Raw genomic sequence first — 26046 nt, forward strand, 5'->3', positions numbered from 1 at the left:
CGGTACACAGGAAGAGCGCACGCCATTGCAACTAGGAGGATGCCCCGGATTACACTATGAACGTCACTAAATCCTTCGAAATGTTTGACAGCAGTCGGCCCGCAAAGGATTCTGCTCGTGTCTAGACACCATACGCCACCTCGACTAGACGATAAAAAGTGTTGGTGCGTGAACGGTGTGTTAGTATGCTCCGCCCTTTCACGCTCATCAAAGTCTTCGTGAGCAAGATACGGGGGTTCGCATCTCCCGGGACCTTTTGCCTCCCTGCTCTGGTATTACTGCCTGCTCGGAGCACGGAGCATTTGTTCTCCGCATGAACCAAGAGACAATTGTTAAGAGCGGCAGACAATCTAAGTTTCAGCGCTACCGTATATCCATTCAAACTTACCATCAACTTCAAAATGCAAAGACCGGCATGTACATGTAGGCTTCAATACGTGGCGTCAATTGAGCATATTTCCTATCTCCCAAAAGTCATGCCGATTTTTCCGTACAGAAAATTCGACAGGCAGTTATTGCAGATCAGGAGACATTTTCCCGTTTACCGCCATCCCAATAACATGGTCAGCTCGCCATCTGAACGCCATACTGCGAAGCGATGTGCAAACCCATGTTTGCCATCCTTCGCACCTAGCCCTACGAGCAGGGCCTCCAATGTACGCAATCATCTATAAGAAGCGTCATATTGGTATACTAGCTACATTCACACAAGTAGCATACACTTCATCCCGTCATCCCCCACATCACGTCCCGTCCCAAGAGTCTCGAATTTGGACCCAAGAAGCGACTTTCAATGCAACGTCCCATCACATGACGGGAATGGCGTTCGTCGACGGCCGCAGCTGTCGTTTCAGGATCGATGTCCGAACGGGGATGTTGGAACTTCTAGCCACGAGCCGCATTGCGTTCGCTTATGCCTACAATGTGATTCTATAGCACAACTAGATGGCTCTGCGATGATGTTACGGATGTAGCGATCGAAGATCCAGCTATTGCTGATGAGGTTAGTTCTAGCAGCACCGAGAAGGTTTACCCGACTGCATCGTACGTGGAGTATCGAGGCGTCAGATCGCTCGTACCACTCAGGTACGCTACCGAGGGCCTGGGGAAGCGCATGTACGGGACGTTCACTAGGATTCATGCCAATCATCGTACACGCAATGCTATCTGGAAAGGTCGGTGAGGGATTTCGGCCTCCCGTGTTGCCGAAAAAGCAACTCTTTTAACTCGCTGGAACGGTCTCGACGTGTCAGAACGGCACGCCTCGTTGACATATGGCATAAATGCCAACACCGGGAAATGCTATTGGTTAATTGGGTATCATTAAGAGGGGGGAAAGCAAATGCCACTGAGATGTGACTTGAATGTCATCGTGCGCTTCATTCATAGGAGTAGCAGCGAATGTTATTTTTGAGTATTTCGGTCACAGCTATACCAACCATGTAGACGGTGTCACTATCACAGGCACTTGAATCAGTCAACTGCCTTCAAAATCTATTTGGAACAGCAAGATCATTATTCATACACATTATCGTTTGGGAAAGACAAGTTACGAACGCTTCCAACTTGACTGTTCCCAGGCCATGAGTGCGGACAGACTGACGGCACCGATAAGGTTTGTTAAGCTGCTTCAGATTTAGTCGGATCGCCATGTTCGTCGATTTGATGTATACTTACGTACGGCTCCAAAGGAAGATCAGTTTCCAATCCTATATGCAATCCAACGTGTCTTGGTGCAGTAGTTCAGAACATATTGTGAGAGCTGCTGTGTGTAAGAAGAGATGAAACCAAGCCGCTTTAAGGAGGCACTGAGCATACCAAATCGTTGGTGGTAAGGTTCAGTTGTGGGCATCTGCCAACAACGCCGAAGAAGTTCCCAAACCCGTGGTGATACAAAGCCAAAACATTCGTTCGTTACGGACAGAGAGCTTTCGAAAATCGCTTGATCAAATCAGAACGTCGAGCGAAATATCAACTCGAGAACAGAGCGATGACCAAAGGCCAAGAGAGACTGTCGACAACCTAATGGCTTGCAAAGGTCTACTCAGCGGCCCTGTCCAGTTCCACCCATAATGCGGTCTTTTGTAGACCTCTGTCTAGACTCTTTAGACTTTCCGTCAGCAGCAGTTTGGTTTGCGGCCACCTCAGATTCGAGCTTCTGTTGAGCCTCGTGGAGTTTGCGTTGTCGACCAGCTTCCCACTGCTCGATGTCGGCCTGAGTGAGAGTAATCGTAGTTGGGGCGCGTCGGAGCATATTGATGACGTTTGATCGACTTGTGGAAAAAGATGTAAGTAAAAGATGCGAATGCGATAAAAATGTTCCAGAATATGTCAGAGCCCAGACGATCGGGTTTGATGGTAGGACTGGCTGAAGTGGCTGGACGCGCCTGTTGTTGTGTCGTGTGATGCAGCGTCCGATGAGAATGCGGTTGATACGAAAGGTGAGTTCTTAGTATGTCGTGGAAACGCAGCTTTACTGGAGAGACGAAACGAGTGTCGACGGATGAGGCGGTTTGCAAACACTGTAGATCATTCGAGATGGATAAGTTGAGGATGTCGCTAGACGCGAGTAACAGATGCGCGCTCGCGACCAAAACACTGATTTCCAAAACAACCACCAGTTTGTCAAAGATGAGATGAGTGAAATTCGACAAAGAAACTGATATGGTCAAGGCCCAACGAGAGTGCCGTGCGGGAAGCGGAGCACGTGGTGCGGAGGACCACACTGCAAGATCCCTGTCTGCCAAGACTTCGCGATCACGAAACTTTGGAGTTTAGAGTGACAGCATCAGCGACGGCCATCCACACAGCATGGCTCAGCGACACATGTGCCCTTCAATGGGTGCTTTGAGGCGCTCATTAATAGGGGATGTAGCAGCCCTGTCCAAATGCTCAACGAGGGCACTCCACAGCACAGCGAAGAGACTGGAAGAGCAACCCAGCGATGCATCTCCAGCCCACCGTACGCCTTCAAGACGCTCAATGGTTCTACCAAGTCAATGCTGATCAAGACTCAGCGCCAAACACACGCAAAGCCCGGCAGGCGACTGCTCTCAAGCAGATCACCTCGCTTCAGAACCGCCGCATCCAGCCTGGCGCACTCGCTCGAGGCTCTTTTCCAAGCGGTCAGATGGCACGACGAGCCCCCCGCTCGCCCTCCACTCCGCTCACCAAGGATGGCTTCATCTCCGAAGACAACGCCCCAGCCGATGCGCAGCCAGACGCAAACCCCCGCTTCGCCCGCAACACAGCACGCCCAACGACGACCCGCGGCTCGACCCCTCCCCAGGGCCAGATGGTCCGCGCCCCCTCCACACTGCGTGTAACCCGTCAAACAGTTGACGGCCCTGTTCGTGGCCCCGCTCGTGGACCCAACGTGCGTGGCCCCAATCTACGCGGTCGAGAAGGCGGACGACCAGGACCAGGTGGAAAGCGCGCTGGTGGTGCGCGAGGCAACAACCGTGGTGACGGAGGACCTCAGAAGCGGAAGAAGGGCGCTGGTGGCGAAGAATCGATGCCCACTTCCCTTGCGGACGTGAAGATTGAGGAAACCGTCTCAACGAGCATGCAGCAACAGCTCTTGCGTCTGCAAAGGAAGGAGTGGGACCGCGTGCCTTACGAGCCCAAGTATGCCAAGGGCAGTTTTGCCGCCAATGAGTTGATACACGCTGGAAGGGAGCTGTTCAAGGGCGAGGCCCCACCAGTCAAGTTTTGGGGACCTCTTGAGCACAGAATCGGCGTTGTGGGCATGTTTGGAGCGGAGGCGACTTTGAAGGTTCGCAGAGTGCCCGATGGCGATGCAGAGCCATTTGGACAGGAGGTACTCGAGCAGGAAGGGCCAGTCGAGGCCAAAGGTGCGGAGAAGAAGCAGGCTGTAGCACGATAGAGTGCCATGTGGACTATGTATATTGGAACTGTACATTTACGGATATCAAAGACTCATGATTGTTCGGAATGTGGTTGTTTATTTCTAGCTTGAGGCGTCTATGTACGTGACATACGCCGTTGCGAGATCACCATGTCTGGCGCGACGCGCATCGCAGATCGTTCCTCTAGAGTTTCCATCAACGAAGTAGCTCAATGCGGCTACAAAGCATCACGACTTATTTGGAAGCCCACACGACCTTGTACTTGAACTGTGTGGGGAAGCTCCTATCTGTGATGAGCAGCTCTTCACCCTCTTCGACCAAGTCGATCATCTTCTTCTCTAGGTTAGGACGTGTTTGCTCTTCGAGGCCTGCGAGCTGCATGTAGAGCGACTTCTCACCCGTACGGATAGAGGGCTTCTTGAGTTGCCTGTGACGGTCAGTATATCATAAACGGTTTCGCGAGAGCAAAAGACATGGATTGGGAAATACATACGCTTCAGGCCGCTCTGCCAACCCATCGATAAACTCCTGCAGCGTGATACCAGGAAGAATCTGGAGAGGACGAGCAATGTTGCCAGCACCACAGACGGGACAGTCGTCCTTCTTTTGGTGCTCAAAGGTATATGTGTATACGGAGTCGTCGCCAGTGTACATCATGTAGTTGTCTGTGCCCGGGAAACCCATGAACGGGGCAGTGTTCGTTGCCACCTTGAATGCTTCGTTGCAGCAACTCGCCGCCACGATGGCATTCGTACTCGCAATAGCCGGGATGATGTTTTTAACGACACCTTGTGTCATGCTATAGGTAACTCCTTCAATATTGAACTCTTTAGCTCGGGCGGATGCCTTGTTGAACAACCAGGTAATGTGCTCTGGGTCGTCGGTATCGAGAGTAATGTCTTTACGCTCTTCTTCCCAGGCGATTATGTGCGCCCATTCGATACAATGTTGTGGTTGACGTGGGATAGTAGCTAGTGTGCACAGAGGCACTGCAGCGCGAGGAGCATGCATGTCGAGCTGGCACTCGATACAGGAAGTCATGGTTGGGAAGATGACACGGGCTTGGCCTTTGAAGCCTTCTGTTCCTCCGTCGATCAACGGCTTCATTGAGTCCGGATCATTCTCATCCACCATACCAACAAGTGTTGCATTGATCCATCGCCTTGCCTCGATGGAATCTAGACCACATACTATGAGTCCGAATTGCATGTAGTAGCTCTCGTCCTTGTCCTGGATTTTGCCACAGTAAGGAGTGATCTTAACGCCCTTTACACGCTTTTCGACGAAAGCAGCAGCAGTCTCAGCCTTGTACTTCCCCACGTCTGAGGCGCGGAAGAGAAATTGTCGATTCAAGTTGCTGACGTCAATGGTATCCATATCGATAACGTGTATGTCTTTGAATCCTGATAGGGCAAGATTCTTGAGGATCTCACAACCCAGACCGCCGGCTCCGCTAGAATTCAGTGAGTAAAGAGATCAGAGAAAGGTTTGCTATCTCTTATGATCGAGCGTTGACAAGAACATACATGACACTGCATGTCGTTAGCTGTAGTGTCTTGTACCTCCGAGGGAGTAAGTTTCGTACAGAACTTTAAGATTACTTAGGTACTCGATGACCTGTTCGCCAGCCATGAAGGCTTCCTCGTCTGTAAATGGTCCTTTGCGAGTCAGGAAGTTGTCCAGGTACTTCCTATCGCATGATATCAGTCAAGAGCTCCGACATTTTCCATGCTTTCGGCTTACCATCGTGCCCGCGGACTGCTTGTTGTGGCGGCACTCATGTTATCGACGCTGACAGCCATCCTGTGTACATGTGTTGAAGATGAGTGTTGGGAGAGTCAAGTGGAGCAAACCGTGGTTGTAGGCATCAGAGTGTAGATGGTCTGCCAAGCCGCTAGGCTGCGGGCCTGCGCATGGGAAAGGAAACACCGATTGGGTAAGGTTCACCAAGCGTCTACCTCTCGCATTGTTCACGAATTCAGCAAAACACAACGTTCTGCACGATTGAGTCAACCCGATCAGGGTATATGTGTCAGGCGGTCATACTTAAGCGTCATGACCGATTTCTTGACAGCCGTATCCACCAAGAAGGTCAAGAGCCCCGAACCTCTCATCCGGGAAGTAAGGAGTCTGGACATACAAGAAGATGTACTTTTTGTCAATTCTACAGAATCGGCCCTCGGAGCACTAAAGAACCAACCTAATCGCAACACAGTCAATAAAGTCCTGAGCTACCTCACCACAGAAGGATTTAGCCTCCTACTACCGGAACCATTGAATGCAAGCATCGCGCATCAACTCATCAACGATACCATCCCAAATTACTGGAGGACCATTAAAGGCTCGATTGAAGTTTCGAAGCTAGAAGACATTCTCCGAAATCCAACAGGACTTGGTCATCTCAATACAAGGCTTCGTTCGCTTATTGCAGACAGTCGCCAAAAGAAGGCACCCGGTGACGCACGGAATACAGCTGAACACATCGCGGATACCCTCGAGATATTGAGTTCAGTACTGAACGGGGATGAAACATGTCACCGCGTGTTGCAAGATGTCTTAGCATATGGTAAGAACTCAACGCAAAGAAAACTCATCTGGAAGGAGTACCTCGCGCAAGTCGCGTCCGGCCGTCTACTATCGATCGCAGCGGAGGCTGAAGACATACTCAAAAAGAGTGATGGGATTTATCAAGATGCTGTCTGGGTCGCAGACGGTAAAGAATACGCGACATGGTTAGGGCGCAACATCGCCATTCTACTCGAGCGCAGCTCAAGTAGCGAGGAGGGTCTCACTGCAGTTATAGAGCTTTGCTCAAAAGCACTGAGCTTGGGTTACACTGGTATGTCAGCGCATCAAGTTCCTTTAGTTTGTGCTAACAGCTCAGATCGGATCGTAAGCTCCCTCTTTCGAGCATTAATTGATAATAGCTCGCTTGAGCGCCTCCCAAATCTTCTGTCTCGGATGAAAACTTTTGAGCAGCGGAAATATCTCAACGCAATAGTCGTGTTGGTGACCAAAGAATACTTCTCTGTAGAGAATGTCCGTGTAGACGACGCCTCCATTGCAGTGTCTTCCACCGTTTCCTCTGCTGCTGCTCTATTTTATACACTCATCAAGGACAATGACGTTCTAAAAGAGCATCTCGTTTTGTTACTTTCGCGATCAACAATACCTGCGCTCGACGAGTCACTCTTGTGCCGACGAGGTGCATTGGCAGCTCTTACAAAGGATGACGGTCAGTATAGATTATGCACTGATTGGTACTTGCGACTAACAATCCATAGAGAAGTTACACACTCTTCTCGAGAATCTCATAAAAACCTTTGGCGATTCTGTATACATAAGGCATACGCCTGTACTGCAGCAAGAAGGTACGTGATATTTGTACACCACATAATTATCTTCTTGAGATAGCCCCACTCAAAGACTGGGTTGATCAGACCTTCTGGTCCGCATTGCACTTCATGAACATAGCCAGCTGACAAATCTCAGCTCTTGCTCAGACCCTGGCACTATGCAGTGGCTACGTAAAGCGTTCGCAGCCTATGTTTCTCATGATGATGGCAAAGTCAACATATCATGTTAACGGCATGTCGAACCGCATAGGAGCAGCATCTACGCGAGCTCGCTTCTTGGGTATTGCAGTTGGTGTTGCCATTTCCAAAATGGTTGACAAGCCGGAACTTCAACTCAAGTTTGAATTAGAGGGTGCCGAAGCAGAAGAAGCGAGTTGGTATCAACGCCTTACCGAGGTCGACGATAGAGTTGGAGACATTACGGATTTCAAGACAAAACGCCATGACATCGCACCAGCAAAGAAACTCCAGTCAAAGCCCAAGTCAACCCCTAGAATGCCCAAAGCCCCCGCGATCACCGAGGTGCAAGGCCCACGGGTCGTTGAAGTCATGTCAGACTCTGAAGATGAAGATGCAGATCTGATGGTGTACGAGAAGCCAGACTCTGATCCGGAAGACGACACAGACGACCCAACGGCTATCAACCGCAACAAACCCACCGCGCCCGTCTATATCAGGGATTTGATCGCGGGGCTGCGAGACCAGGAAAACTACGATCGCCATGAACTTGCTTTAGCCACCGCAGCATCTCTGATTCGCCGTAAGGCGAACTTCGGAACTGAAGTAACGGATCACCTCGAAGAATTAGCCTCTTTGCTTACGGGGTTGCAAGACAATTCGGAGTTAGAAGGCTTCGCACAGCAACGGCAGCAGGCACTGATCGCCGTGCTACTTGCGAAGCCAGCACAAATGGCGCAGTGGTTCGCTAGGTCTTTCTTCTCGGGTGATTACAGTCTACAGCAACGCATCGCTATGCTTACAACTCTGGGTCTCGGGGCGCGTGAGCTAGCAGGCATGAAGGACACCTCGACCAACGATCTGGTACCAGCAAAGCCAGACTTCCCCAGCAAACAACTTCCGCCGCACCTCCACAAGATTTACGCTGAGGACAACAACGCACCTACAGTAGCGAAGATCTCAAGCAGCATGGCGCGTGAGATGCTGTCACCCATCGCTAGCCAGGCAGCCGACCAGCTCAGCGGCCCTAACATCTTGAAAGTCCGGACCTTCTCTTCGCGCATGGAGGTTGAGAAGAAGCGACACAAGCCCATACCGAACGCACTTGCGCAGATCGTCGCAGACAACTTCTTCTTCCCACTCACTGGCCGCTGGTGGCTCCAAATCCGCGCGAATAACGACTCGATATATGCGTCTACTCACCTCCTCCCTTCTTTCCTACAGACCTTGTCATTGCTACTGAACGCGTCTGGCCCGAACACGCTCGCTTTACCGCAGATGACGCGTGAATACTGGGACCTGCTACTGTCGGTGCGCGGACTCGCGAGCAAGGATAAGAACATCCTGAACGCGGTCTTGTTCGGCTTCTTGATGTTGCTTGAAACGAACGAAAACAAGGAGCGGGTGGCTACAGAGCAAGGTAAAGAACTTATGGAGACACAGGCTTGGGTGAGGTCGGTATTCGAAGATTTAGGTACGGGAAGCGAGGAGGACGAGAGGGTACGCGTGTTGGCTGCCGGCGTCGTGGTCCGGTGTCAGGAGGTGATTGAGAAGTACCAGAGGAGGATGGCAGGAGCGCTGATGGACTATTAGCGTGGGTGTAGAGTATATTCGCGCAAGCTTGGGGAGTCAGACGTTGGGTTCAACTAGTTGGCAGAAAGAGCGGCAATGTTGTTGCCTAGGCTCCTGCACTCAGCAGTAGAAAAATCGATCCGCCAGATGAATATTGCTTGCGGCAACGACAGTAACGACTCGTTATCGCGATGCCAAAGGCCAGGAAATAGCGAAGACGACATCTCGCGATCGATTTGCTGTAAACTAGTTACCTCGAAAGCTTCACGTGTACCAAGCGAGTAGCTATGAAGGCACCCGTACAACAGCTAAGGCGATAGGATCGTCGCGACGCGTAACCCTACAACGCGTGCGCGAACACCAACAAGTCCCTGAATCACACAGCGCAAGTCTCCTTCCTCAAAACACCACGCAAAGCGGTGTCATCAATGAAAAAGCAACACAGATGGGTGACCAGAAAAAATTGCCCCGCCGAGATTCCCGAAGGAAGCTCGTGAGAATCCAGTACCGCGCTGTGCAATGCAGACCAGACGCTCAGATGAACCCAATCTTTGAGCTGGGTCATCGCAAGAAGGTAAGTATGCAGAATTAGTTTCGAGCGAAGAGCGGTATTTAACCACAAAGATACTTGGCACGCTAAAGGACACGTGAGGAGGAGCTAGGCAGTGAGGATATCTGGGCGAACTGTGCGCTGGTGGGCTTGAAGGTGGTTGGGGAGGTTGGTGCGGGCCCACTTGAAACTACCTATGATTCGTGTGACGCTATTGCCAAAAGCCTACCCTAAAGACATTCACCCAGTTCTGCGTTAGGCTGATAAGGTGGATGATAACGTACACTTTTACTGTGTTTACTATTGTCCAAACTGACCCCAATAGATGCTTTGCATCTGGGTAGCCTCCCTTCATCCTACTGCTAGATCTCACGACCAGTCCAGCATGAGTTGGGGCTGCAAACAATTTCATGAATGCTACCACCAACCACACAGTAAAGCCTAGCTTCAGGACTGTCATTCTCGTCCAGCCAGCCCAGAGCTGCGATGGCACCTCCTGCATCATCTCCACGCAGCCACGCATCTGTTGAGGGATTACCCGAGCTTCCTGGTACCCAGGCAATGAGTTCAGTCTCATTCAAGGATGTTATCTCAGTCGCGCGTTTGTCGTCCTGGATAATGTAGTTCTGCGTCACCCCATTCTCACCCAGATAGTCGGAGGCGCCAATCGCCGCATACAGGTTAACGTTGGAGCTGTTCTTTACGTCGAGAGAAAGCGCTGCACGAACGTGGTTAACGAAACCGGCCGTTGAGCCTATTGTGCGACTTACGATTGGCCCATTGCTCGTTCCTGGAATCCCAGTAAATATCCCTCAAATTGCCCTGCGGACCGCGATGCCATACTCTGACAATGAAAGGACGTTCGACGGCATCGATCGTGGCAGCAATTGCAGTGCCAGGTAGTATCTGAAGAAACGCATCGGCCACTGTCCACTTGCCTCTAGAGTAGCTTCCCCCACTCATTTGTCCATACATGTCCTGGTGGAACGTCCTGATCTGGTTACCAGGGTCGAGGAAATGCACTGCTGCTAGACCCGAATCGCTCGAGATGCCCGAATCGATTATGATATTGCCTGCTCTCCACGTACAGTTTGTGCTACTACCCGAACACAATCCGCCGATTTCGATCATCTGGGTGTCTTGGTTGTAGTAGTATATTCGAACCTTGATTTGGCATTAGCGACCTGAGCGACTACTATCATCGATAACGGAGAAGCCGGTTTTCCCAAGTTGCACCCAGCGCTTGAAGCGTATCCTAACGGTATACACTCGCAACGTTCTGCGAGTATTATGACAGGAAGACAAGCGCATACCTCTAGGATACGCTTCGAGTATCAGGCATACTTTAGGGAAAGACGAACAACGAATACCTTCAGACAGATCCAATGCTTACCTGGTCTCGGCCGTCATCGACCCAGGATATAGACGCAAGCGGCGAGCCCCTCTTTGCCGGAATAGATAGATCAATGTCGAGGCTAACCCACCCTTCATCACCAAATATCCTGGCCTTCAATGTCCCGGACTCCAAGTAAAAGATGTGTATATGTCCTGGATTACCTGTTCGGCTTGCGGCGATGCTAGAGATCTTGAATGACGAGCGCAACGATGAACCAGGCGTCGATGCGGGGCCTGTGGCTACAGTAGAAGTTGTACTAGCCGACAATGTGCTATGAGAAGACGACAGAGATGAACGTATTGAGGACTCCGAAGTGCTGGGCGTGGATTTCGCAGAATCGCCGTTCTCTGTGCGTCCTACCAGGCCGCCAACCAGTCCACCGACGAGCCCTCCGATGACCACCAGAACCACCAGCGCAGCTGTCCAGAGCGGAAAACCGCAGAGCTTCCGTTTCCAAATGACCTGCTTTACACCATCTCCCTCTTCTTGAGCAGCGCCACCAGAAGGTCTTTTGAGCTGTTGATGATGTCCGTAGGAAGGGTGTAGGTATCTTTGTGCGGTATTCGGCTGTGCAACCTCAATGCCTTCCGCATATTGGTTATGGACTTCAGGATACCAGGACATCGGGGCTGGCGATACCGTTGGTGAGTCTGGCAACCCCGGTAGCTCATGACGCTCGATTGGCTGCGCCTGCTGATATTAGCTGGGTTGTACTGAATAGACACTCGAAGCTGGTCAGCACTTACCATAGGGTTCCCACGAAGCGTAATAGGCTGTTCGGAATGCGACTCCTCTTGAACGATTTCTTGGTGAAATCAAAGCCCTGGCAAGTAGTTTCTACTACTAGAGCTAGTAGGCTCTTCCTCATCTTATGAAGCTGTTTTTTCAGCCTTGTCACCACCAATGCCAACGGCCCCCGGGTCGAGGCCGGAGTGAGTACTGCAACAAAAGCATTCCTCACACCAATAAGAAACAAGAGGCATCGGTAAGAGTAAGATCTGGTTTTGGCGTGGCTTGGTGAAGCCTATCTCAAACGACAGTCCTATCAGCTTCTAGCGAAACGGCTAGTATGGCCGTATACTGTGCTTGGCAAGACGAGGGTACAGATTCATCGCAGCCACGCGTTTGCTGTTCCTCTCTAGCTGCTTCTTAACTTACCGATCACTCACAGCAAGCTACCGAGATCGAGAGGTGGCTTACGGCCTCAGCAGCCTTCCGGACACGGCATCACACACTACAACAAGGGTAGAGGGAGAATCTGCCTATACTGCAGCCTACTACGAGGTATGGTAAAGGAATTGGAGTAACAGAACAGCTCTGTAGGCTTCTAGATTGCCTACCTACACACTCGATGTTCTCATCACGCGTTGCGTAGTGAGAAAGGAGAAGATCTTTGGACCATATTGAGTAGAGATCATTTTGTTCTCCCACTCACTGTAGGGCGTTCATGCGGTATGGATGGCTGAGGTTTGTTTGGTGGAATAACCAAATGTCTTGTGGTATCTGGATCATGCCGTCATCCTTCCCGATTGATAGCCGCCATCCAGGCACGTGCGCACGCGTTTTGATCATACCTACCTAGGTACGCCCAAACTCTGCACGTCGATGCCAAATCTAACTTTTTCCAACCCCATCGAGATGATGTACTTAACGTCGAAACAATATCTGAGAGGCGCCTGTGTCAGTTCATGCAATATGGGTTTGCAGGTCCAATGGCGATGCGCCGGGCAGAGCCGCGCGGGTCCTTCCCTGCTGGAGCTACGAAGCGCCACGACGGATATAGCTCGCAATCCAGATCGCACCCACCAGGGCGCGTACAAATGGATATCCGTGACGATGTTGGCGACTCTAGAAATATGTAAAGTGCAGTGCATCTTATACCTGGATGCTCTGGGCGAAGACCACCTGCACACATCATCCCAACGAACTCTTCACAACATCTTTAAGTATGCTTTGCGACGTATGTATTGGCATGCTTACCCGACGGGCGGGACAGTTCTTCGATGGCACCCTAAATGTTACGTTTGAGCATCACAAATCCACAAAGACTCTTCGACAATCGCTCAGCATACATTGTCCAATTTGCACACGCCTTGCTCGAATGCTCAGCCAAGACACTGATCTTTCGAGAGATCAGCCTGTAGCTATCAAAGCTATTCTAAGAAAAATTAGTCAGAAGACTAATGGTCCCAAAGGATATGAGTTCACATTGGATCTTGAGCTGGGAGAGGCCCGCTCAAGTCGTTTCTTCCTGGCTAAGATTGGTATTGCCGCTCTACTTTTCGATTGGTGTTTGACTGACATATGTAGACCCCAGAGCTCAATCAGTCCCTCACCAGATGACGTCTCATAACGTCTTAGAGACGACACAAACGTGGATGAAGAGGTGCAAATGCGCAAGACACTGGGAAGTGCCTGGCGAGCGATGGTATCCTCGTCGCTTACTGGACCTGCGAGAGCTGCGCGCCAATCTCAAGGATACAAGAAACGCCAAAATTCGCCTTGTGGAGTCGGCTGAATGCCCGGGTCTGCAAACGAAGAACGATGGACATAATCGTATTAGGTCAGCGCACCTGGACGACCGCTATGTCACGTTGAGCCACTGTTGGGGCAAGCCGATAGTTGGTGTGACTCCACTGAAGCTGACGACCAAGACTGAGAGGCGCTTCAAAACAGAAGGCATTAGACTCCAGGAGCTGCCCAAAACTTTCCGAGATGCAGTTGTATTCGCTTCATACTTGGATAAAGTCGGGTTCATATGGATTGATTCACTTTGTATTCGACAGCCACTCTCGGAAGCACCAGAGCAGCAACAAGATTGGCTTGAGCAAAGTCGATACATGGGAACTGTTTACCAAAAGGGTTTCCTGAACATATCCGCAACCGCATCGTCTGATGGCAATGGAGGTCTATTCTTTGATGAACGCCCTGACCACCTCTGGGAGAACAACGTCAACGTCTACTATCCCGACCCCAATCCTTCCGACTCGAACAGAGAACATTTCAGCGAACTCGACGCCTACACAAGATGTACAGTGATTGAAATTGAGGCTTGGGAGAATCTGGTGCAACTAGCCCCCGTCAACCGACGAGCTTGGGTTTTCCAGGAGCGCCTGCTGGCACCACGAGTTCTACACTTTGGCCACAACGAGGCTGCATGGGAGTGTTGTGAGTTCCAATGCAGCGAAAGTCAATCTGACGAACAGCTGGCTGTCGCCAACACATACCGTCTGAAACATCTTACACCTAAAGTTGGTCGCACATTGCGGGATATGCGGTTAAATGGCATTCCAGACCCAGACCTGCACCTACGAGACTTGTATACATATGAATTATGGAAGAAGGTCGTGGAAGCCTACTCTCGCGCGCAACTCACCATGTTCAAAGACAGGCTCATTGCACTGGCTGGTGTCGCAAGGCTGTTCCAGGAATCCTTGTTCAAGGTGGATTCTAGACAGCAATACGTCGCTGGGCTCTGGAGCGCGCATCTCGAAAGCCAGTTGCTCTGGAGTGTGAATGATGTTTACAAAAGCAACGGTGTCTTCGACAATCCAGCTCAACGTCACCCAGAAAGTGGACCCTCGTTCTCATGGGCATCAATTGACAGTCCATATGGCATCACTTACAACGATGTCACGGATTACAGGTCGTCATCAGGTACCGCTGGAGAGCTGCTCTTCAGAGCAATGGACTACAGCGTTGGACTAGCCGACCCAAAGAATCCTTTTGGGATGGTTACCGCAGGCCGACTACTCCTCGCACCCCATCATCTCCGCCGTATAGAATTGTATAAACTGCCAGTGTCACGCAGAGTGCCATTCGCCTGGCGCCTCAAGATCGAGCCCCAGCCCAAGCGACCAAAAGAGTTTACAAACATTAATCTCGACGCTCCGGAGTCTGACAAAGATATGTTTCGTGCTGATGCACAAATGTATTGTATGCCTGCCGCTTATGGGGAACGAACGGTGATAAAGACAGACCGATACCTCTATTGCTTGTTGCTCAAACATGAAGGCTCGGTTGCGCTCACGATGGGTGGAAAAGCAGGTCGCTACCGGTCATTTCGACGAGTTGGTATTGCAAAATTAAGTCATATGGACGAACGGGGACAGGATGCGTTAAAGGAAGAAAGCACGGAAGAAATTATCTGCTTGTGCTAAGGCCATGTTTATTTACTTGGAATGTGGGGCGTTCATCGAAGAATCATATAGTAGTGCACCAAAAATTGATCGAGATAACGATACTAACCAGTATGTTGTGGTACGCGGATATTCGACTTTGCCCCACCTTCCATTCCTAGCCTCGGTCTCCACCTTCATTATAGCCTGGAAGCTCTACCCGTACTGCTTTGTCAATCGAACTACTATTCGCAATGACGATATTAATTGTATTGTTGAAATTCCTCTCATCGATTACCTAATCGGGCGCTTGGTCTAGGGGTATGATTTGTAAGACACACCATTGCTCACCATTCTCGAATATCATTCTAACACTCAACTTCAGTCGCTTCGCATACATCTGCGTAATCTGTGAAAGGTCGTGGGTTCAATTCCCACAGCGTCCACATTCTTTTTGCACTTTTTTTGTGTGCCTGGATAGATCGAGCTTGCTATCTATTGCGCAGCGAATAAGTTGTGTGGTTCCTTCTACCTTTTTTCTGCTGTTCCTGTGGTTGCTCCTGCTTGTTCTCGCTACGTGTAACAACGTTGAGTGGGTTGTAGTTGCTGCTTTTTGTGAGAAATGACCGTGCAGCGAACGTGAGGGGTGTATTATCTGACTTCCTTCTAAAGGCAAAACAAAAGATCAGCCGTGAACAATGTCGTTGTCTCAGGGAGAAACAAGTCTTTCTTTTTGGACTAATTGTGTTGATGAAGTAGTAAATACTGCTCGTTTGTTTGCTTCAAAGAGCGAGCTGAGCACGAACTATCACCATGATCAAGGGCAAAGAATATGCAGATCATCCAAATGTATTGCTGCTAATGTTCAAAAGATATATACAAAGAAACCTGGGGTATATGTGCGCCGTATCCAACCATCCAAGCAAGCAAGTCAGCAACCAGTGTGACTAGCCAAGCTATTGCCATCGTTCGTGAAGCACCGCTCAGTGCCTTGCGTGGTGTCTCGTGAGCCTCTGCCTGTGCTCCCTGATATGTCTTGCCATGCGTGCACTTCTGGCAGCGCCAGCAGGCGCTGGCGTCTCGGCTGGAGTATCGGCAGTGACGGTAGCATACACTGTCTCATAAACTGTGCGTACGGCTTGAACAGTGTCTGTGACAGTGGGAGCGGCAGGGTCCGCTGGAGGGGCCTTGACAGCGTCGGTAGGCGCTGGAGCAGGCACTGCAGGCACGGCGGGTGCTTGAGATACAGCAGGTACATTGGAAGGTTGAGCGATGCTTTGTGCTGTACTGGGAGCGGCTGCTGCGCCACTAGAGTTTTGGATTGGAGTGTTAGTGCCCTCAGGAAGCGACGCGGCAGGTGTTGTCGAGGGCGATGTCTCGTTGGAAGGTTCATTGCCGCTACCAGCTCCAGCTTTGGGCCACTGGAAGCCGGACATGGGACCATTGTTTGTCGGTGCTGGAGCTGGTGCGTTGACCTGTGTGGTCGGCGCGACGATTGGGCTTGGAGATTCGGCGGGGATGCTAGGAGAAGCATCGTCGGCAGGAGGCGACGCGACTGGGGCACTGGGCGACGCGGAGGGAGCCACCGAAAGTGTCTCGCTTGTCGGGATTGGCGCGAAGATACCGGACACCGAAGGGGTGATGAGCGAAGTCGGGACTGCAGGGTATCCGGATTCTACAGGAAGGCCAGAAGACACAATTGGCGTCTCCGATGGAACTGGCACAGGGGCGTATGCGGCGCTGCTCTGCTCGGATACTGAAGAAGATTGAGGAGCATAAGCAGCACTGCTCTGCTCGGGCACTGAGGAGGGCTGAGGGGCGGCGCCGTAGCCACCGTTGTCTTGGTACACCTTCAGCGAGTTGATGGTCCAGTATGCCTCGGCAAAAGCCTCTGGGTTGTCCCGTACCCATTCCTCGCATGTCGATGCCTTCTTGCTGCAAGAACTGTTCTTGGCGTTCCAAACACTGCTGCTACCCGCCCATTGTCCACAGAACGTAGTGTCGAAAACGATCTGCTGTTGCTTGAACGTGTTTTCAATATCGCAAGCACCGGCGAACTTGGCGGCTGGCTTGCCCCAGCCACTGGGGTCTGGGCTGTCACCGAGAACGTCTTCCGGGATAGAGTCGCGTGGGAAGAAGTAAATGCTGATAGCTTCAGCGGTCCATTGGGTGGCGTATACACCTCCACCATTAGCGTTCAAGCCTGCACCGTAGCTCTTGGTTGATGGGTCTTCGATGGAGCATCCCGCATTCTTCGACTGGTCTTCGGCAGCAACATCGCAGTTTCCTGTGGTTACCGAACCCGCAAACTGGGTGGTGTCATCGCCAATCTGGCAGCCTGGGCCTGTGTGGAGGGTCATGCCGTTGTTCGTCTGGTCGTTCACGCCTTCGATAATGTCAATCTCGCCGTTCTTTGGCCAGTTAGGACCGGTGGTCCAGAAGCTGCGGTACGTTAGTGATGTAACTCTACATCATGTCAAGTCTACTTACGCTGGCCATGTACCACAGCCAAAAGGCATGTGGGCGACATCCACCACAATCAGCCCACTATCGTATGTCTTCTTGCTCTCAATACGGATACTGGGCCTTCCCTCTGGTGTCTGGTTCTGTGTGTCTACACCCCACGAGATGGCCGAAGTAGACGAATTGATAAGGTTTGTCTGTCTTGCCGTAGCTTCATCGACATACTGTACAAAACCTTCAGTCGGGTCGGGTCCGGTAAAGAAGTCAAAGGCCCCGTAAAAGTCCGTCATGTAGTCATCCTCTAGAACATAGCCAGCTATGCTTAGTTGGAAAAAGGCCGCAGCCGAAGTGAGTGTGGAGAAACGCATCGTCAAGACGCTGAAAACCGAAGAAGATAGTAATGAATGACTGCGTACTAGACGCGTGGACAAAAAAGACACAAGAACTGAAAAGGCGATAGTACGAGATGGCGATGTAACCAAGCAGCAGATGGTCGAAAAGGGACGACCTGCCTATATATGCAGGCCTAAGATAGAGCCGCGCCAACGTCCCGAACATGGCAACAATCAACTCGCCCCTAGGGCCTCGTCTACTGACTAGACGAGTGCGGGTGAGTGTACATCTCCCGTTAGGCACATCGGGCTTCGTTTCAACATGATGGGAATTATAGACGGGCCGAGTTGATCTCCGGTTAGCAACATTGAGGGGACCTGCAGGAACCAGTCAGGCCTGTATGATGGGGGATTGATAGCGCTGGCAAGGCTGCCCGTATTTTTAACCAAACATGGGCTGTTTCATGAGAAATAGGACGGATGGCCCGTTGGTAAACGGACTGAGGCGCTTGAAACAGACAGAAGCGCATATCCTGGTTGATATGTGGCGGAGGCTACGGGTATTATCGACGGCCTGAGGCATTTGTCGCGGCTGGCGACATGTGATTCGCTGTCAAGGCGTTGAAACGCGTGGTGCTGGAGGGTGGGATGAAGGAGAGCGGTTGCTGGCCAATGCCGCGCGCTGGTTCTAGCGCTTCCGAAGCGAGCGCAGTGTTCCACCAGTCTGAAACCAACTACTCGGCCAATGAGTCGTTCGAGACGATCGACACAATTCTGGAGATATATATGCTTGTTCCAGGAGGGGTGCAGAGACCTGGCCCGCGGTGTACGTGTAACTATCTTCATTCATATCTGGTATTACGCGTCGTCATTAATGTAATGGGACAACTACTGCAGCGACTCGACTACAATGGCAGAAGCACCACCGCCACCGTTGCAGATTCCGGCACAGCCAATCTTGCCCTTCTTCTCCTTTAGTACACTGAGCAGTGTAGTTGTGATCCTGGCACCGGAAGCACCAAGCGCGTGGCCGATGGCGACGGCACCACCGTGCAGGTTGACCTTGTCTTCTTCAATACCAAGGATCTTCATGTTGGCGAGAGCAACGACACTGAAGGCCTCGTTGATCTCGAAAGCGTCGACAGCGGAGAGCTCCACCTTTGCGTGCTTCAGAGCCTTGGGCATGGCGAGCGCAGGGGCGGTGGTGAACTTGGAGGGGTTCTGCTCAGCGTCACCCCAGCCGAGGATCTTAGCAATGGGCTTGAGGCCGTGCTTCTTGACAGCCTCCTCAGAGGCCAGGACGAGAGCAGCAGCGCCATCGTTGAGCGGTGAGGCGTTGGCAGCGGTGACGGTTCCGTTTCCGGGCTTGAATGAGGGCCTCAATGTGCGCGTCTTTGCCTCGTTGAACTGCAAGTGATGAGTAAGAAAGTGCGGATTAGTGAACATGACAACTTACGTTCTTGGGCTCGTCGTCACGGTCTACAACGACCGGAGGCTTGCCACGTCCTACGGGAACCTCGATGGGGGCGATCTCCTCCTTGAACAAGCCAGCCTCGTGCGCGGCAATGGCCTTCTTGTAGGAGCGGATGCAATAGTCATCCTGCTGCTCACGGGAGAAGCCGTGGTCATCGGCGCACTCCTCGCCCTGCAGACCCATGTGCTCCTTCTTGTATGCGTCGGTCAGACCATCCTTCAGCACACCATCGACCAGCGATTGGTCTCCAAACTTGGCGCCTGTCCTCATGTTGGGGAGGTAGTGGGGAGTGTTGGACATGCTCTCGGTTCCGCCTGCCACGACGATGTCGGCATTGCCGGTTATGATGGTCTGCGCGCCGACAATGAGGGCCTTGATGGACGAGGCGCACACCTTGTTGATGGTGGTTGCGACGGTCGACTCGGGGAGGCCAGCGCCAAGGGCACACTGACGGGCGGGATTCTGGCCGAGGCTGCGGCTATGTCAGTACAGTGCTTGTGAGGCCGTCGGTGTATTTTGCAGTCGGTGTATTTCGTACTTTGCGGAGAGGACATTGCCAACGAAGACTTCCTCGACGTCGGTGGGCTTGATGCCAGCGCGCTCAACAGCAGCTGCAGGGGCTTGTTAGACGGATAGACGGCTCGATTGGCGGCAAGTATACATACCCTTGATGGCGTGAGAACCCAGCTGGACTGCACTCAGGCTCGAGAGGGAGCTGTTGTCGCGTGAGTTGGCGTTGCCCCTCTTCTCGAGCACTAGAAAACATACCCCAAAAACGCGCCCGTGGGCGTACGGGCAGCCGAGACAATGTAAACGGGGGGAAGGGACGACATGATGGGTATCTCTTGGGTGCAGGAGGGCGATTGAAGGTGCAGAGAGGGTATACAGGCTTGCGTTTAAATAAATGCCCCGACTACAGCAAGGACATCTTTTTGAAGTTTAGCCTTGCGCGACAACGGCGTCCAGGGTAAGAACTCGTCCCTGCGTCGCCTCGGAGGCCCATTGGCTGATGGCCGCCTCCGCCCTCACCGCCCAACGCTAGCCCGCGGAACCACCCTCTGAACTTTTGCGATAGCTTCGAGCTCGACGCGCATCATCACCGCGCAGATACCCACCCATACCGCCACCATGGATGACCTTTACGACGAGTAAGCACCGACAATCGCCTCCAAATTGCTACGCGACTGACTTGTCCCAGGTTTGGAAATTTCATCGGCGAGGCCGAGTCCGACGACGATGTCCAGAGCACCGGCGAGGCAGCCGATGCCTATGTCCTCGACGACGACGAAGACGAGGCTGATACCAACGACCAGCAGCTGATGGAGGTGGACGAAGGCCCATCCAACGCCGTAATCCTCCACGAAGACAAGCAGTACTACCCTTCCGCGTCCGACGTATACGGCCCAGATGTCGAGGTGTTGGTGCATGAAGAAGACACGCAGTCGCTGGCGCAGCCTATTATCGCGCCGGTGGTGCAGAAGAAGTTTACCATTCAAGAGACAGACCTGCCCCCAGTCTATCACTCAAGAGAACTCCTGACCGACTTGATGAACTTTCCCAACCAGATACGAAACATCGCCATCGCTGGACACCTGCACCATGGAAAGACCGCGTTCATGGACATGCTGGTCATGGAGACACACGACATCCAAGACCGTCTGGACTACAAGAGGGGGAAGAAGCGGGAAGAACAACTACGATACACCGACGTACACGTGCTCGAACGCGAACGAGGCCTCTCCATCAAGACCGCACCCATGAGCCTAGTCCTCCAGAACACAAAGTCCAAGTCGCATCTCTTCAACATCCTCGACACCCCCGGACACGTAAACTTCGCCGATGAAGTTGCCGCCTCGCTGCGCCTCGTTGATGGAGTAGTTTTGGTCGTGGACGTAGTCGAGGGCGTGCAGGTCAACACGGAGCAAATCATAAAGCACGCCGTGCTGGAGGATCTGCCTCTCACACTGGTAGTCAACAAGATGGACCGCTTGATTCTCGAATTGAAGCTACCGCCCAGCGATGCATACTTCAAGATCAAGCACGTTATTGAGGAAGTCAACACAGTCATCGAGAACACCATTCCAGGCCGCGGCGAGAGCAGACGGGTAAGCCCTGAGAAAGGCAACGTCGCTTTCGCTTGCTCCAGTATGCGCTGGTGCTTTACCATCCAGTCCTTCGCAAAGATGTACTCTGACTTCTACCCTGGACCATCCAAGCTGCCAGGATTCGGCGTTCCAATGAAGGGTCTCGATATCGACAAATTCGCCATGCGCCTTTGGGGCGACATCTTCTACAACCCAGGAAGCCGCAAGTTCAGTCGCAAGCGTCAGGAGGAGGGCTCACAGCGGTCCTTTGTGCATTGGATCCTGGAGCCCGTCTACAAGATCTACTCGCACACACTAAGTCAAAGCCCGGACGACCTCAAGGAGACGCTCGACACATTGGGCATCCGATTGAAGCCATCTGAATACAAGACCGACGCGAAGGAGTTGATGCGCCTGGTATGCCAGCAGTACTTTGGTCCATCTCTGGGATTCGTAGACATGATCACCCAGCATGTCCCGTCGCCTGAAGAAGGAGCGCAGCGACTACTGCAAAGACATTACACTGGTCCTTTAGACACAAAGACCGCCGAGGCCATGCAGAAGTGCGACCAGAACGGACCCCTAGTCATACATGTTACGAAGCTCTTCAACGCGACAGATGCGAAGTCATTCACCGCACTAGGCCGCGTAATGAGTGGTACCGCAACTTCCCCGCAGTCGGTGCGTGTTCTTGGAGAAGGCTACACAATCGAAGATGAGGAAGACATGGTCGTCGCTACAGTGACGGACACATGGATTGCGCAATCGAGATACAACATCCCCGTCAGCGGCGTTCCAGCAGGTAACTGGGTGTTGCTTGGTGGTGTTGACAACTCGATAGTCAAGACGGCGACTATTGTAGCCACCAAACTCCCCGACGAGGAAGACGCCTACATTTTCCGACCCATCCGCCACTTCTTCGAATCCGTTTTCAAGGTCGCCGTTGAACCCATAAATCCCTCTGAACTACCGAAGATGCTCGACGGTCTGCGCAAGATCAACAAGTCATACCCACTCATCACAACCAAGGTCGAAGAGTCGGGAGAACACGTCGTTCTCGGTACTGGCGAGCTCTATATGGACTGTGTCCTGCATGACCTACGGCGGTTGTATGCTGACATGGAGATCAAGGTGTCAGATCCTGTCACAAGATTCTGCGAGACGGTTGTCGAGATGTCCGCTATCAAGTGCTACGCGCTCACACCAAACAAGAAGAACAAGCTCACTATGATTGCCGAACCGCTAGACCCAGGTATTGCGGAGGACATCGAAGCTGGAAAGGTCAACATCAAGGACCCCGTCAGGGTTGTCGGAAAGTTCTTCGAAGAGAACTACGGATACGACTTGCTCGCTTCGCGCAACATCTGGGCTTTCGGGCCTGACGACATGGGTGCCAACATCCTACAAAACGACACACTTCCCACAGAGGTCGACGGCAAGACTCTGCGTACAGTCCGGGACACGCTTCGACAGGGTTTCAGCTGGGCGACCCGTGAAGGCCCGCTCTGCGAGGAGCCCATTCGCAACACAAAGTTCCGCATCACGGATGTCGAGCTTGCACCAGAAGCCATCTTCCGTGGAGGTGGTCAGATCATCCCCACGAGTCGGCGAGCGTGTTACTCAAGTTTCCTAATGGCGAGTCCCAGGCTGATGGAGCCGGTATACTCTTGCAGCATGACTGGTCCTGCAGACACCAAGAGTAGTTTGTACACAGTCCTTGCGCGGAGGAGAGGACACGTCTTGCAGGATGGACCCATTGCGGGTACTCCTCTTTACAATGTTCGTGGTCTTATCCCGGTCATCGATTCTTTCGGTTTCGAGACCGATCTTAGGGTACGTACACACCTTCTAATTCGACTGCCAGATTTCATAGCATATGCTAACTTATGTAGATCCACACACAAGGACAAGTCTCTCTCTCCCTCGTCTTCGACCGCTGGTCCATCGTCCCTGGCGACCCTCTCGATAAAGACATTACGACCCGACCGCTTGAACCCGCAACCGCACAACAGCTGGCACGCGATTTCGTACTCAAGACACGAAGGAGAAAGGGTCTTGCAGAGGATGTCACAATTAGCAAGTTCCTGGAGCCGGAGCTATTCCGTTCTCTCAAGGAGAGTGGAGTGCTTGATGGGTAGATGATGGATTGTATAGCATACTTTGGAGTCAAAAAGGAAACGGCGCAAATTGGAAGCTATGAAGGCATATAGGGAGAGCACATTGGAGATATGCTCATGAAAGCGGCTGGTGAGTCGAAATGAAATATACCCGTCGCATGTCACTATGAAAGCAGTCCCTATGCATGTATAAATATCTCTATTCACTCGCATTTCTTTCTTCGGCTACTATGATCTTCATGGTTTCAATACCGAATCATTCGATATCTGTAAGAGACGTACACGAAATGTAGCAGAATACTTGCATGCATGCATATATGATTTTAGAATCTTAGGCTCACTGGCGAGGTACTCGTAAAGCGGTTGTGGAGACTACAATCAGAGCCACCGAGGAAACGAGTGAGTGAGAAGATGGGGGCCGACAAGTACGACTTACGAGTGAAGGGAGGTGATGGTCGCTTGGTGCTATAGAGTGTGGAGAAGAGATACTCACCGTGAGAGCATGGAAGCGTGGCAGGGTGCAGCAGAATAAACCATACGCAATGCAACGGCCTCTTAGTAGTATTGGGTATCAGAATACGCAGTAATATGTGGCCGGAGCCAACGAAAAATGTAACACGACATGCAAAGCGCAGAAAGAGACAGCGCTTGTGACAAACCTGGCGGGGTTCTAAATCTCCACTTCTCATCACTTGTACTGATACTCGTTTTCATCATCACTGTCGTCCTGTCTTTCGAGCTCGTCCTCAACCTCCTCGTTGAGCAGGAGACCCATATCGTACGTCTTCTCCCTGATCTTATCCGCCTCTTCTCTGTTCACTGAACAATCATCCATAATCAGTAAGATTGCCGCCTCCGGAACCATCACAGCTTGTACAAAGGCTGCGATGCCGGATGCTTGCACAACGCGATCCTTGCAGTTCTTCATCTCGACCTTTAGAGTATCCATGACGCTCTCTGTGATGACGCGACGACCATGAGAACCATAGTAGCCCGGGTACGCGGCTTTCTCGTCGAGAGCGTATGATTCAAGCTCTTCTTGCACGTCTTCTGCCAGATCCGTTCGCCTCGAGGGTACAGCAGCGGCTTTTCCAGTCAGAGCCAACGGCTCGTAACGATCTCTGTGTATACTAAACTCGTTGTTGTTGAGTATCTGCGATAGAGTCGTCTTGTGCCTGCGTATTCGCCTGGGAAGTGCTTTCCAGTCAATGTCCGGATATCCCATCTCAGTGTATTCCTTCTGTGCTGACTTCTTCTTATGCGCATGGCAGAATGCAGATTTGTTCTTGACTGTTCTCTCTTTGCCTTTCCAGAAGTCCCAATAGTCCTCTTGCTCTACGGACTTCGAACATAGCAGGCATCGCGAGCCCTCCTCTTCCACTGGCTGGAGTTTGCTCATGTAACTGTTGATGTCGTCGAGGGCTTCTTGTGGTGCACTGGAATGTGGTTGGGAAGACGGCGGTTCCTGATTTTCCTTCCAACTGCTAAGCTGGTTCATGAGGCGGGCGGTCCTGGCGGCCTTTTCTGCTTTGAGCGACTTAGGACTCTTTGGTTTGGTCCCTAGTTCTCTGTCCAGTTCGTCGTCGTCGAATGCAGTAGATGTAGCATTGGTGCTCTTGGCTTTTGTACCGTTTGCTTTCTTTTCAACTTCACGTAGTCCTAAATCATTCATCTTTTGTTGTCTGTCACTATCTTTGGGGAGCGCAAAGAGCTCGTCGTCGTCTAAACCAGATACACTTCCGTCACTCTCAGCACCGGCTTGCGACATGCCATTCCGGGATTTGTTCTTTGATCCGTACGTCTGCGTAGTGGTCTTTGACGCTGCCTTGCCAAATTTCTTTGGAGGTGGTGCATGTATGTTCTTGCTCTTCGAGCCATAGCCTTTGCCATTCGTACTCTTCTTTTGAGAGAGGTGTTCCATACCCCATTTGATTGGACGGTCGCTGGATGATCCCGCGGAAGACGCGGGAGTGTGTTCCTTGCTATCGTCGAGGCCTGCAGTCGACTTATGGGCTTGACCATTCTGGTACGCCCCTCTCGCGGGCGGACGTATTGTTTCAAGCGTTTTCTTGCCAGGCTTCTTTACAGGTCCCCTTAGAGTATCTAGGGTGCTCTTCGGCGTAGGTCTACCAGGCTTCGAGGGCTGGACTGGTCGTGGTGAGGGAGCGTGTATTTCATCGTCGGAAGACAAGGGTTCAGCATCGACATCAATCTCCCGTTGCCTCTTTATTGGAGCGGCATTTTCGTTCGCTCGTCTCTTGGGTAACGGTTCTTCGTGATCGTCTGCGCTCGCATGGCGCTTTCCGCCGATATTGGTTAACAGTTTAGGCGTCTGCCTACTCAAAATTGGCATTGCCGCGCATTGATGACGTACTCCAAACAAAGGACAAGTCGTAAGACGTTGTCGAAGTACAAGACAAAGTTGCCGCACGTGAAAGCAGTATCTCTTGCCGGGGTGGACTCGACCTCGAGATCATGCAACGCGCCGGACGACGCGAACACCGCGTTCGCGCTAATCTTATCGATAACGCCCGAGCT

The 26046-nt window shown here is 51.9% G+C and overlaps 10 protein-coding genes across 10 annotated transcripts; 4 read left to right on the forward strand and 6 right to left on the reverse strand.

Annotated features, from left to right (window-relative positions):
- Positions 1–2044: 2044 nt before the first annotated feature.
- Positions 2045–2254, reverse strand: AA0111_g5115 (hypothetical protein; the record flags this gene model as incomplete). Its single annotated transcript, XM_028651192.1, has 1 exon — positions 2045–2254. One exon carries the CDS (start codon positions 2252–2254, stop codon positions 2045–2047), a length of 210 nt encoding a protein of 69 aa, XP_028507104.1.
- A 690-nt stretch (positions 2255–2944) lies between these two features.
- AA0111_g5116 (hypothetical protein) lies at positions 2945–3886 on the forward strand (the record flags this gene model as incomplete). The annotated part of the gene is made up of 1 exon (XM_028651193.1): positions 2945–3886. One exon carries the CDS (start codon positions 2945–2947, stop codon positions 3884–3886), a length of 942 nt encoding a protein of 313 aa, XP_028507103.1.
- Positions 3887–4103: 217 nt separating this feature from the next.
- On the reverse strand, positions 4104–5650 carry AA0111_g5117 (NEDD8-activating enzyme E1 catalytic subunit; the record flags this gene model as incomplete). Its single annotated transcript, XM_028651194.1, has 5 exons — positions 4104–4296; positions 4363–5322; positions 5396–5401; positions 5455–5559; positions 5613–5650. The coding sequence occupies 5 exons, from the start codon at positions 5648–5650 to the stop codon at positions 4104–4106; spliced, it is 1302 nt and encodes a 433-aa protein (XP_028507102.1).
- A 274-nt stretch (positions 5651–5924) lies between these two features.
- AA0111_g5118 (hypothetical protein) lies at positions 5925–8995 on the forward strand (the record flags this gene model as incomplete). The annotated part of the gene is made up of 4 exons (XM_028651195.1): positions 5925–6708; positions 6754–7104; positions 7154–7240; positions 7362–8995. The coding sequence occupies 4 exons, from the start codon at positions 5925–5927 to the stop codon at positions 8993–8995; spliced, it is 2856 nt and encodes a 951-aa protein (XP_028507107.1).
- An 891-nt stretch (positions 8996–9886) lies between these two features.
- AA0111_g5119 (hypothetical protein) lies at positions 9887–11669 on the reverse strand (the record flags this gene model as incomplete). The annotated part of the gene is made up of 4 exons (XM_028651196.1): positions 9887–10242; positions 10295–10688; positions 10918–11610; positions 11667–11669. The coding sequence occupies 4 exons, from the start codon at positions 11667–11669 to the stop codon at positions 9887–9889; spliced, it is 1446 nt and encodes a 481-aa protein (XP_028507106.1).
- A 1352-nt stretch (positions 11670–13021) lies between these two features.
- On the forward strand, positions 13022–15080 carry AA0111_g5120 (hypothetical protein; the record flags this gene model as incomplete). The annotated part of the gene is made up of 2 exons (XM_028651198.1): positions 13022–13184; positions 13231–15080. 2 exons carry the CDS (start codon positions 13022–13024, stop codon positions 15078–15080), a joined length of 2013 nt encoding a protein of 670 aa, XP_028507283.1.
- A 941-nt stretch (positions 15081–16021) lies between these two features.
- AA0111_g5121 (hypothetical protein) lies at positions 16022–17869 on the reverse strand (the record flags this gene model as incomplete). Its single annotated transcript, XM_028651199.1, has 2 exons — positions 16022–17480; positions 17529–17869. The coding sequence occupies 2 exons, from the start codon at positions 17867–17869 to the stop codon at positions 16022–16024; spliced, it is 1800 nt and encodes a 599-aa protein (XP_028507284.1).
- An 852-nt stretch (positions 17870–18721) lies between these two features.
- On the reverse strand, positions 18722–20140 carry AA0111_g5122 (Acetyl-CoA acetyltransferase; the record flags this gene model as incomplete). Its single annotated transcript, XM_028651200.1, has 5 exons — positions 18722–19240; positions 19290–19779; positions 19846–19918; positions 19973–20022; positions 20076–20140. 5 exons carry the CDS (start codon positions 20138–20140, stop codon positions 18722–18724), a joined length of 1197 nt encoding a protein of 398 aa, XP_028507281.1.
- Positions 20141–20435: 295 nt separating this feature from the next.
- On the forward strand, positions 20436–23529 carry AA0111_g5123 (Pre-mRNA-splicing factor; the record flags this gene model as incomplete). Its single annotated transcript, XM_028651201.1, has 3 exons — positions 20436–20455; positions 20506–23224; positions 23284–23529. The coding sequence occupies 3 exons, from the start codon at positions 20436–20438 to the stop codon at positions 23527–23529; spliced, it is 2985 nt and encodes a 994-aa protein (XP_028507282.1).
- Positions 23530–24196: 667 nt separating this feature from the next.
- On the reverse strand, positions 24197–25861 carry AA0111_g5124 (hypothetical protein; the record flags this gene model as incomplete). The annotated part of the gene is made up of 1 exon (XM_028651202.1): positions 24197–25861. The coding sequence occupies one exon, from the start codon at positions 25859–25861 to the stop codon at positions 24197–24199; it is 1665 nt and encodes a 554-aa protein (XP_028507279.1).
- Positions 25862–26046: the final 185 nt, after the last annotated feature.

The sequence above is a fragment of the Alternaria arborescens genome, assembly GCF_004154835.1.
Source record: "Alternaria arborescens strain FERA 675 chromosome Unknown contig_10, whole genome shotgun sequence".
In the NCBI taxonomy this organism is placed as follows: Eukaryota; Fungi; Ascomycota; class Dothideomycetes; order Pleosporales; family Pleosporaceae; genus Alternaria; species Alternaria arborescens.